Source organism: Notolepis coatsorum (assembly GCF_963971535.1).
Source record: "Notolepis coatsorum genome assembly, chromosome: 4".
In the NCBI taxonomy this organism is placed as follows: Eukaryota; Metazoa; Chordata; class Actinopteri; order Aulopiformes; family Paralepididae; genus Notolepis; species Notolepis coatsorum.
The window spans coordinates 74,232,811-74,245,486 of NC_140168.1; the positions used below are offsets into that span (position 1 = coordinate 74,232,811).

At 41.6% G+C, this 12,676-nt stretch overlaps 1 protein-coding gene across 6 annotated transcripts in view; it reads left to right on the plus strand.

Moving 5' to 3' along the window:
* The first annotated feature begins 779 nt into the window (after positions 1-779).
* The window catches only part of akap9 (A kinase (PRKA) anchor protein 9), a 276,424-nt gene continuing 264,527 nt past the window's right edge, over positions 780-12,676 (plus strand). For all 6 annotated transcript variants that reach the window (XM_084313669.1, XM_084313670.1, XM_084313671.1 and 3 more), the window contains exon 1: positions 780-1,028. In XM_084313669.1, coding sequence (XP_084169795.1) covers positions 981-1,028 — 48 coding nt within the window. In that variant the 5' untranslated portion in view covers positions 780-980. The remainder of the gene's footprint in view (positions 1,029-12,676) is intronic.

A 12,676-nucleotide genomic window follows, 5' to 3' on the forward strand; every position in this document is an offset into this window, starting at 1 on the left:
CTGTCGTAATCAGAGCAGCATAACTGGACCACATACCACTTTAACATAACCTTTAATCAGAGCAGCATAACTACTAGACCGCATACCACTTTAACATAACCTATAGAGGTCAATGGATCGAAGCTTGAATGCTCCCAAGTACTGGAATACACACACGTAGAATGCATACTGTTACTTTAGATACTTACGTGCATTCAATAGCAAATACTTCTCTACTTTTACTTAAGTAGAATTTGAAAGGAGCACTTTTAATTTGACCAGAGTACTTATTTATCTGGGTATTTCTACTTTTACTTAAGTAAAGGTACTGTGTTCTTCTTCCACCATTGCGAATAACGAATGATATATATACACAACTTATTGTGAAGCATAGCTTTCATGTCCTGCCCTGTACTTGTGAATGGCATGTTTATGGACCAAGATCTGTAATATATGTGTTGCTACTACTGTACAAGTACCAGTAGATGTACGACTACTAAAGAAAACCACTGAAGATAATCAAGCAAACCACTTGAACAAGGAAAAATAAATAATAAATAAATACATTTATTTATAGCACTTAAAAAAAAAGGCCTACAAATGGCTTCACAACCAAAAAAGATACACACACTGACAGAATAGAAGAGAAACAAACAAAACAAGAGATGTCACTTTAAAAAGGTCAGCTACTTCAGCATCAGCTGTCACCCTGAAAGGGGGCGTGGCTTACCAGGCGACGTCTAAACGCGACGTCATCACAACCCGTCTCATGTTTACGTGGAAAACATGGCGGCCGAGTTGACACTGTCGCAAGGTGCCAGCGACTCCCACTGCTACTAGCGATGCGAGGGACGCCCCGCGCCGCCTCGAAAGTCGTACTCAACGAAATCTGAAGGCTGACAAGTGGTATTTTATTATCGCCGGCTTTAGTCGTATATATCTGTCGATATCTCGCATGAGGACGTTTGTCTCTTGTCTCAGCCACAGGGACGACAGCGACAATGGAAGACGAGGAGAGGCAAAAGAAACTGGAGGCCGGCAAAGCAAAGGTATGAAAAAATACCTCTGGTTTCTACCAAATGGGTGTAACAAGAAATCATATATTGATTCCAACGTATCGTCTGGAACTTATTGTCTCATGGTTTGGTTTGTCAGCTGTTCAAAAAGCCAGTATACCCCGTTCTTCCATCGCCTCCACTCAGCTGTCAGTCCTAGACAACATGCCGCAGGGCTGGTCTCTGTCTGTCTGGTCAGAGAACGTGTTCGTGCTGCTTTACCAGCCACACACATTCCTGTGTCATGTGGTGCAGCTACGCTGCTGTTGTTGTTTCGCACACAAACGTATCGGAATAGTCATCGCTAGCTGAGATCGATTAAACGCCATGTAAAGGAAGGTTGACAAACGGGAGCTTTAGCGAACAATCCCCCACATAGATGTAGCAGTACTGTATCTGTATGTCGTATGTCATATATGTTATGATGAATTGAAAATGGGGGACCCTGATGTAAACAAGATGAAAGTCTTTCTCTGGTCTGCATCCCCTTAACAATTGTGTGTATTGAGCTGTACTGTATTGTACCCATTCTGCAATCTGTTAATAAGTTTTCAATCAATCAATCAATCAGTCACTAGATGGGTTTAGCTGGTAGACGCAACCACTACTGTGCTGCTCAACCACATAGTATGAGGTAGGTTGGGTGAAAATACACAAACAAATGCTTACTAATGGGTCGCGATGTAAATAGTTGAAATGACGTTGTTGGCTTATTATTACACTGCCTTGAAGTTGCACTATTTTAGTTAGTGCACTACTGCAATGTTTATAATCCCACCACTGTTTGCATTGCATATGGCTTTTCCTCAATCTGAGCTAGAATCTGACACATGATTGCATTTTCAGGTCACCAGTCATGCCAACATGAGGGTTCCTATGGGTTCCCCTAATTTAAGTTACCTGCAGGTAATTTTTTTGCATGGCCAGTCACGTGGGAATGCAGCCATGTCATGTGTCAGATTACGTAGCTCCGTTTGAGGAACAGCCAGATACAAACAGTGCTGGGATTATAAACATTGCACTTTACAAACGATCGACTGAATAGTGCAACTTCAACGTAGTGTATTAACAAAGCCAATAAAGAAATATCACATATTTATTTACATTACGTTGTGCCCAATTGGCGAGTATTTGTTTTCTGGCCTATGGTATTTTTATAGTTGACGTTGGGTATGACAGCTACTAGTGTTTTGTCTCTTCTGATTATTCAGAAGAGAGTGCATACAGATTTATCCAAATAGTTGTCTTCGTTAGCTGAGATTTATTAAATGCAATGTGAAGGAAGGTTGACAAACAAGATTTTCAGGATGTGCCCCAGTAGCTTTAGCGAACAATTCCCCCACATGTAACTAGATGGGTCCTGTTGGCTGTTCCACATGTAACTAGATGGGTCCTGTTGGCTGCTCCACATGTAACCAGATGGGTCCTGTTGGCTGCTCCAGATGCCTGAATTCACAGGAGTTTGTTTGGCTGACATGCCTCATGAACTGACCCTGAATAGTTGTCAGGTGTGCTCACTCACTTATGCTCTGTTCCCCCCTAAATTCAATAGAACAGAATATTTATAAGTACTTTTTTGATCACGAGGGAAATTCAGCACTACAGATCGCTCACAATAAACATTTAGGTAGTCAAAAATCACAAATAAAGGATTAAAATACAGTCGGGGATATACATTCTAAAGTATGTATTGTATACATTCTAAAATATACAGCCAAAAATATACAGTAATATGTACAGTAAAAAAATAAAAGAAGTGTAAAGGTAAAAAGTCCAGGAGATATGCCAGAGTTTGTACTGTCATTCTGTGCTCAGTGAAGCAGTGAGGCACAGTAAGGCGTTATATTGTCTGATGGCTGTTGGAATGAAGGACTTCCTGTGCCGTTCAGTGTGCCGCGCGCACAGACTACTAGACATCTGTGTGTTTAGTCTTAGTCTAACACTGAACAATTAAGGAGATTCAGGGAATGTGCTCAAATTTAATTGTAGAATTATTATAGTAATTTGAAAAAAGGTCAGATGTGCAGTTACGTAACAGCGATGCAGGGAGCTGCATCTAGACTACTACATGATATCAAACACCATGGATGCCATGGTGATAAGAGTTCTAGAATTCTACACTGTGGGTGACAGTGGCTCAGGAGGTAGAGCAGGCCCCGTCTGGTAATCGGAAGGTTTTACGGTCCGATTCCGCTCCTCCGGGCAGCACATCGAAGTGTCCTTGAGCAAGACACTTAACCCCTAACTGGTCCTGATGAGCAGGTCAGCAGTCCCTTGCATGGTTGACATCTGTGTGTGAATGTGTGAGTGAATGGGTGAATGTGAGGCATAAGTTGTAAAAGCGCTTTGGTTATAAGCTGTTCTTTGAATGCAGTGCAGTCCATTTATAGGTTTGATAAGGAATATTGAGCCATGCGAGGCTAGAGATGCATTACAACAGAGAGGCATAAAACAACCAAACTAAATTCGAAAATTTAAAAGAGGAAGCAGTTAGGCTTAGCCGATGGAGGTTCAGTGCCTTGCTCAAGGGCACACCAGTGTGAGTTGAGGGAGGAAAGAGGAGAGCATTACTCATTCACTTCTTCGCCCCAGTCCGGGGATTGAACCGACGATGACTGTCTGGTCATACGCCCTCTTGTGTTGCTGCTCACTGGGGTGCACTTGTAATCACCAAAGTGTGAAAATGTCCTATTTTCCAAAGTAGGCTATTCGTATGGATGGTACATATATTGTCCTATCTGTTCCTTTGACACTTGTGTGTGGTGTTACACGGTATACTGAAACTTCGTTTGTTGTGTGTTAAAAGTGGTTTGCTATCAAAAATGTCCAACGTTTGCTACTTTTTAGGTAATGAAGATGAAATGTGTAATTTGTCTGAATTTCCACTAAGTGGCAGCAGGGTGTCTGCGATATGGTTTTAATTTACCGGCCAAATGTAAAACTCAACACTCAGCGATATCATGTAAACATGTAATACACTTCACCAAAAAATAATGCAGATTTATTTTGCACAAAATGTTTCACACATCCAATTGGCAGCAGTACCCACATCAAACCTCACCAAACACCTCAGTGACATACACCAAGACCTTGGTGACAGACATCAAGACCTCTCAAAGCACCTGACCTCAGTGACAGACGCCAAGACCTCTCCAAGGAGTACAAAACATGACCTAAGCTAATGTTAGCCAGCTGGGAGGATGGTGATGAGCTGCTAAATGATATGAGATACATAGCGTAACATCAGGCCTACTGTATTTTAAATAAATAAATAGCATGACAAGAATATTAGAAAACACAAGTTAAAAAAACATGTATTTAGTTAGTCATTTCAGGGGTCTCATTCTAGTGCTTTTTAAAATGTTTAAATTAGGGATGTTCCGATCACGTGATTGGGATCGGGGGCTGATCACATGATTGCGCAGCGTGTCGATGTGTCCTTGAGCAAGACACTTAACCCATAATTGCTCCCGATGAGCAGGTTGGCACCTTGCATGCAGGGCACGAAATTAGAGCCCGCCATTGGCGGGCAGATTTTAGGTTTGGCGAGTGAGACTGAGAGGTCTGTCCGCCATGTGGCGGGCAACCAAATAGTCATGTGAAAACCGATCGAAAAACATGATCCAATTCTTAGCGGAGTTCTCACTCGCTGACTTCTGTCTCAAGCACACAGACCTGCAGCGCACTGCTCCTCCTCCTCCTCCTGCCCCTCCCAAACCCGTGTAAACACAGAGGCTCCTATTGCATCGGGCAGTCTGCCGACTGCTCTAGTCTAGTGGGACCTCTGTGAGCTAACGTTAGCTACCGTTACAAAATGACCCAGTCAACTATTCACTTTTAGTTTAATACATGAGGCATTGTCTAACGTTATCTAGCCGGCTAGCTACTGTTAGCTCCTGATATCAACAAATGCTCCAGCAATAGTCTAGTAGTGCATGATACCTTTGTTGGCTAGGTAGCTCACGTTAGCTCACGTTAGCTCACTACGAAATGTCCCAGTAAACTAAATAGTTCACTGAGGCGTTGTCTTAACCAGGGCTCAAGACTAACGATGTCCCGTCGTCCCGGGGACGATCAAATATTGATTTGGGACGAACAGAAATCATTGCCGGGACACAAACGGGACGAAGAGGATTAATTTTTTTCACAGGAAATGTCAATTAGCCGACTGTCAGTGCGCGCACATATTGCTGTCAAACGGTGCGTGTCTCGTGCCGACTTAGTTGACAGAGAGACGGCAACATTATCATGTGGGGTTCACTGAAGTCTAAACGTTGCGTGATTTGCCGAATCCAATGACTATCTCCGCCATCCCAACGCAGCGATACGCTAATCCAGCATCAAGCTCCCGCCCACCATTCTGATCAGCAAACCACAGGTCGCGCTGCAGCAGCCCCAAATGTATCTCGACATCGAAAAAGAAAGAGGTTAAAAAATGCCAGGAACTAGTGATACTTGCTGTGTGTGTGAACATAATCCCTTGGACATGAACTGACGGTACGTTTTTATTGATATATCATTGGGATCCCCCTCCGAAATTGGTCAACACGTCACCATGCATTTTGGCCGGAGCTTAAAAAAGCACGGTGGACACGGTGGACGCGCGGTGGACACCTTACGTCTGTGTTTATAATGAATGAATGGTAAAACGGATTATATTGAAACATAGTGCGAGCACTCACAACAACTATTCACACAATTTAAAACAGCCCATATTTATTATAGTTGACAGTCGCACGAGACCACTATACAAGAACCGCGAAAATATCAGAATGTTATAAAAATAAAAATAAACGCTATACTGGCATCCTCTCAGTGAAGAGAGCACCGCAAATATGCTGCGTTATTTGAAGAGGATAAACACAGCAGAAGAAGATGGAGAACAGACACACACTGACCAACAGGGAACTGCATCCATCAATACAACCCCTGACTCTAACTTAAGGACACATTTAAATAACAGAAGTGTAATGTTATCCGCAACGCCCCAACCCTGGACACCTTCAAAACTGCTCTAAAAACACACCTCTTGACCAAGGCTTTTCCCCATCAATTAGTTTAGATTAGATTAGGTCCATTATCCATTATCCCTAACCTTCCCTCATCCCCTTTTTCCACCCTATTTCCCTAGCCCTATTTTTTGTCCTGATTGTGAAGCGACCTTGGGTTCTATGAAAGGCGCTATATAAATTTGATCTATTATTATTATTATTATTGGAACTGTATATTATCGACATGTTCTAGTTATAGCTGCTTATTATCTTTGTGCTTACAATAATCAAAAGGTACGGTACACAGTTGGTCTCACCCTCTGTGCCATTATCAGCACAAAATATGTCCCCATATGATCAAATTGATGTTGATATATTATATATATATAAAAAAATAATTGGGACGGTTTACATTCACTTTGGGACGGTTAAAACTGTATTTCGGGACGGTTCTGGGACGGTGGTGAAAAAAGTTAGTCTGGAGCCCTGGTCTTAACGTTATCTAGCCGGCTAGCAGTAGCTACAGATAGCTCCTGATATCAATGTTTTATAACATTGATTCGATGCGTATTCGAGCCCCTGGCTTCCATCGCATGAGGGCATGCTGAATGTGATTTGACCAAAGCAGAGTATAGGGTCTAGCTGCAGCGCCGGAGAATCCTTGCTGGAGCTGGAGGCTACCTGAGTATACTATACACACAGACAGTGGAGCTGTTTGCAGATAGCGAGCATTTTGACTTGTTGCGTGGTGGCGATGTCTCGCAGATAATACAACTACAAGTATGATTATATTATAATATATATATTTTATAAAAAAAAAAATTATATATATATATTCTTTTAAACCAAAAACAATCGGTATCGGCCGATATGGCTCATAGACGATCGGTGATTGGTATCGGTGGCAAAACATGTGATCGGGGCATCCCTAATTATGTTCTGTTATATCCTGCAAAGAGGGTAGAGTGAGGAGTCTGATGTTTAACAGTAGGTTACAATTTAAGTTTAAGATTGAATTTACATGTATTGATTAACAATCATCAATGAATATATTAAAATAATTTGCTTAAAATTTTACTCTGGCCTCTTATTTAAGTGTATTATTCAACATAATACCCTATCTACTTGAAATTTACTGATTTTTTTAATATATATGTGACACAAAAATGCGTTTCTTTTGGCTGGTAAGAAATATGCTTGGCGGGTAGATTTTTCCCATCTACCCGCCACTGGCCGGTGAGTCAAAGTTAATTTCGTGCCCTGCTTGCATGGTTGCCTCCGCTGTCGGTGTGTGAATGTGTGAGTGAATGGGTAAAATGTGAGTAACAAATTGTAAAGCGCTATATAAAAAAGCAGCCATTTACCATTTATATATGATCCAGGACTGGAGTGTAGACTCTCTCAGGCTCTATATATGATCAGGACTGGAGTGTAGACTCTCTCAGGCTCTATATCAGTGGTGCCCAACCAGTCGATCGACACGTAGATCGCGGGCTGATTTCAAGTAGATCTCGATTAATAAAATTTAATTTTTTTTTTTTTTTTTTTTTTTTTTTCAAAATAAACTCTGTCTCTCCTTGTTAACTACAACAAGCAATGCTGTTTGTTATTTAAGATAAGGTCGGACTCGGCACTGACAGATTTGTGTTCATTATGCTGCTTTTATAAAGCCTCAAATGACGGCCGGGCTTACAATATACAATTTTGGCTGGTAGCTCTCGGCTAGGTGGTAAATTAAAAAGTAGATCTTGGTTCAAAAAAGGTTGGGGACCCCTGCTCTATATGATCAGGACTGGAGTGTAGACTCTCTCAGGCTCTATATGATCAGGACTGGAGTTACTGTAGACTCTCTCAGGCTCTATATGATCAGGACTGGAGTTACTGTAGACTCTCTCAGGCTCTATATATGATCAGGACTGGAGTGTAGACTATCTCAGGCTCTATATATGATCAGGACTGGAGTTACTGTAGACTCTCTCAGGCTCTATATGATCAGGACTGGAGTGTAGACTCTCAGGCTCTATGATCAGGACTGGAGTGTAGACTCTCTCAGGCTCTATATGATCAGGACTGGAGTGTAGACTCTCAGGCTCTATATATGATCAGGACTGGAGTTACTGTAGAGGCTCTATATATGATCAGGACTGGAGTGTAGACTCTCTCAGGCGCTATATCAGGGGTGGCCAACCTGTGGCTCTTTGCCTGTCAATGTGTGGCTCTTCCATTTAATTTTTTTTTTTTTTTATATATATGTCACTCATTCCATAAGGACGTAGAATAAACATTTACAGATTTTAAAAAAAAATTGTCCATTTGCATGTTCTTGGTGTCTGAATCAGGGACATCTATGGATCTCATGATGTATTCCCAGTGTCAGAAATATTGTGTCTGTTACTAGGCTTGAGTAAATTGTAATGAACCAAAGGAGAATATCAGTTATATAATTTTTTTATAATTTTTGACTGTGAATAACACCATGCTAAAATTGACCAGACCTGAAAAATCTAAGCAAATTAATAAAGGGAAGATGATTAAACGGAAGGTTTTGTACAGTACTGAATTCTGCCATCTTTTTTATAATGTACATTTCGCCACCATTTTTCATCATATTGCAACACCATTTTTTGCTAGACGTTCACAGAAAGGTAGAGAAACTAACTGCGTTCTGTTTTATGGCAATAACATTCAGGTTTGTGGGAGATAATCCCAAAAAATAAGCAAAATTTTAAAGTAAATCCAGAAGTCAGTAGGGGCTGGCGTGAGCTGGGTAGGGTAGTTTTTCGAAATTTGAAAGCCCTGAGTCTCTTCCTTCAAAAGACTACACTCACTTTTGGCTGCTCCACTTCCTCCTGTCAATATGCGCCGGTTTCCGACTCAATGCCCTGAGATTTCTATAATCTTATATTTCACTAATAACAGTTAAAATCATTTGTAAACAAACGTAATGCTGAAAATATACATTTTTACTGTATATCTCGGGCTTAAGAGGTTAACCCTGTGAGGCCCAAATTAAAAAGACATTAGCAACTTCAGAGGCCAGAGGGTGGGACATATAAACACATTTACTATCAAATAGCATTGTGAGGCTGAACAACAGGACCAATTGTGCTTAAATTTTTTTTAGATAAACATTTACAGACTTTTTTTTTAATGGCTAAAAGTTATTTTGTAATTTTGCAACCGTGGGTCTCACAGGGTACTTTTAACCCCGTGAGGCCCAAATAAAAAAGACATTAGCAACTTCAGAGGGTGAGACTTATAAACACATGAAGGGTGCCGTGACTGAAAAAAAAGTTGAGAAACGCTGGTATATGGTGTGGTGTGGCTCTTTAGTCTTTGTGGTACCACAGTAATTTTTGTGGCTCTTAGTCTCTGACTGGTTGGCCACCCCTGCTCTATATGATCAGGACTGGAGTTACTGTAGACTCTCAGGCTCTATATATGATCAGGACTGGAGTGTAGACTCTCTCAGGCTCTATATATGATCAGGACTGGAGTGTAGACTCTCAGGCTCTATATATGATCAGGACTGGAGTTACTGTAGACTCTCTCAGGCTCTATATATGATCAGGACTGGAGTTACTGTAGACTCTCAGGCTCTATATATGATCAGGACTGGAGTTACTGTAGACTCTCAGGCTCTATATATGATCAGGAGGACTGGAGTTACTGTAGACTCTCAGGCTCTATATATGATCAGGACTGGAGTGTAGACGCTCTCAGGCTCTATATATGATCAGGACTGGAGTGTAGACGCTCTCAGGCTCTATATATGATCAGGACTGGAGTCTAGACGCTCTCAGGCTCTATACTGTATGATCAGGACTGGAGTCTAGACTCTCTCAAGCTCTTCAAACAGCCTGGAGCTCAATGTCAGCGTGTTGACAGTTGTAGACAGTGAGCCACAACTTGATCTACTTGATTTAGACCTCTGGCTAATCCTCCAGGAGGCTGGTAATCATGCCTAGTCCTGTCCCCAACACTGCTCTGTGATACTGTTCTGTATTATTCAGAACACAGTCCAGTAGTGTGAACCAATCTGGCACCATCAGCCCACATGTCAGTCTGATGATTTTAAGGCCTGATAATCTATTGTTGCTTTTAGGCCCATTGTCACCTTGAATCTAGTATTGAATTCTCATTTTGGCGTTTGTAATAAGACACCGCGCTGTCTGCCAGAACAGGGATGGCCAACTCAGCTGGATTGATTTATTGAATCTGAGGGGCCAACAGTTGTTGAGTCTAATAGGCTTCAACATAGTGCTGCGCTAGTCAGCCCTGGTTACCTGCACCCAGCCTATTATGATTGATCTTTAATTCTCTCAACCCAGCTGTGTGGAATGAACTGGAAATCACAGTTCCCCCACCCATCCCTTAACTTATTGACTGCCATGCAGTTTCCCCAGCGTTTACTCCCTGGCGCCTGCGTTATTGACCGTTTTCACGATGTTTGCGGACCCATCGTATATTCTATATTATAGCCATGGAGACAATAGTATGGCTTGACAGGCACTATTTATAGTCCAACATGGACAAACCAGTCCGTTTCTACATACTTTCGTTTGTGCGCGATTCCACGCTAAACATCGCCCTGTTTCAAAATAATCCAGTCTCGTTTTCTAGATAGTGAGATATGACGTGTTATTATGCATATGCGCAAATCGTTCGGGTTGCTCGCCTGAAACCTATATTGTTTCCAAATCAAAGGTATATACCAATATAGATGTTTCTTCACAAAATCATCAAGGGGGTGGGGGGGTCGTTTTCCGAAGCTGCGATTGTTGACAAAAGCATGTTTTAGGTTTGGTAAAATACGACGCTGTGATCAATACAAAAGCATGTTTTAGGTTCGTTAAAATAGACCTAAAATAGACCTTACCTTTGTAAGAAGGTACTCTAAAATGAATAATCCCAGTAGTTCCATCGCGAGATTACCGGTGTGCATTGGGCCTGGCTAGAATATGGAAAACAATAGGTTTCAGGCGAGCAAATCCGCGACAGATGGCTGTGTGCTGATTCACTTTGAGGGGGAAGGGATTCCTGCAGCCAGAGGCACTGAGAGACACCTTAGAGACCCAGTTCAAAAGGTAGGCGATACTGCCACCTGTCGATTAGATCGTCATTGCAATTTTAACGTAGGCAGCGGTGCCAGGGAGACACAGGCAGGTCCGAGTGTTTAGAATGGGGGAAAACCGCTTGAAAATCCCGTATCCGCCCAGCAGCACAGCAGGACTTCGCATGTGAAATGCCGTGTGGAGGGCTACAGTGTGCCTATTTTGCAAACCGAAATAAGTCAATGCTGTTTTTTCCTGCAACGGGTCAAATGCATCTAACATGCGTTGCATCCTCGCCATTCCTTTATGCCCACGTCGCGTTAAAGACCGAAATTAACGTTATGTTAGCGTAAGCTAACTAAGCTAACCCTGATCAGAGCCATAGAGAGAACAGCAGAGGTCCATTAGTGGGGACTGGGGAAGGGGGGGGGCGGCATTCTCCCTTTCTGTGTGTCACAGTGTGTGTGTGCGCGTTTGGAAATACCAGATGAAGTCAACAGAAAAGAGCTATAGGTTTTTATTATCAATTACTAACGTCCTCGTATGAAACCCTTCAACTAGACACTGTCTGGAGGAGGGATATACCAGACCTGGAAAATGACTTTGATTGGCAAGGAGCCTGGGCAAATGTCCGACTTACATCAAGGAACCCGGATCATCAACAAATCAATCTGAACTATATTCACAGGTCATACTTGACTCCTATAAGACTGTGCAGAATGGGGCTTAAACAAGACTCCAAATGCTCCCAATGTACAAATGGGGACGAAGGAACATTTATGCACATGTATTGGGACTGCCCACCAGTTAAGGCATTCTGGAAAGATGTGTCCCAACAATTATCAAAACTCGTATCTTGGAATATACCTGTACACCCCTCGGTATTACTATTGAATGATGTTTTTGAGTTTGCAGTGAATCCACAGCTAAAGAGATTGGTTTTATCGGGTATCACAGTAGCTAAAAAGCTGATCGCATCACGCTGGTTTCAACCGGAAAAAATGTGCCGGAAAGTTTGGTTTCTTACATATCTCGATGTGATATATCAAGAATTATCTACAGCAAGAATTCTGGGTCTCAATGAATCCAAAATGTCAATGTGGGTAGAAGTGGTGGAGAGAATAAAAGCTAGCTTATAATGGTAGTGTCTGGTTAGGAGTGAGGGATAATGGAGGTACTATCCAAGGGGGGGTCCGGGAGGGGGGGGTTCGAGCTGGAGCATATGTGTGTAGGGTTTTAGAAAATAGGTATTAGGGGTATATTCTATACTAACATTTATATAATTGTAATTTCGCTGGATATACACTGTATACGGTTAAAATGTTATTATGGACTATTTTTGTTTTATCTTGTTTCTGTACTTGCATGTAATTTTAACCACCTTGACTGAAAGTTTCATTATGCATTATGTGTTGAGTACTGACTTTTAATAATTTTTGTTTTGCAATAATAAAAAAAATATAAAAAAAAGAAACGAGCTATTCGAATAATAAATAAAGCTAGTTACCTTGAATCGACAACCATTATTCATAAAGTCCTGCACATTAAAATGTGTAGATATGGTTTACATAAAAACCTTGGAGATAATTTTTCGTGC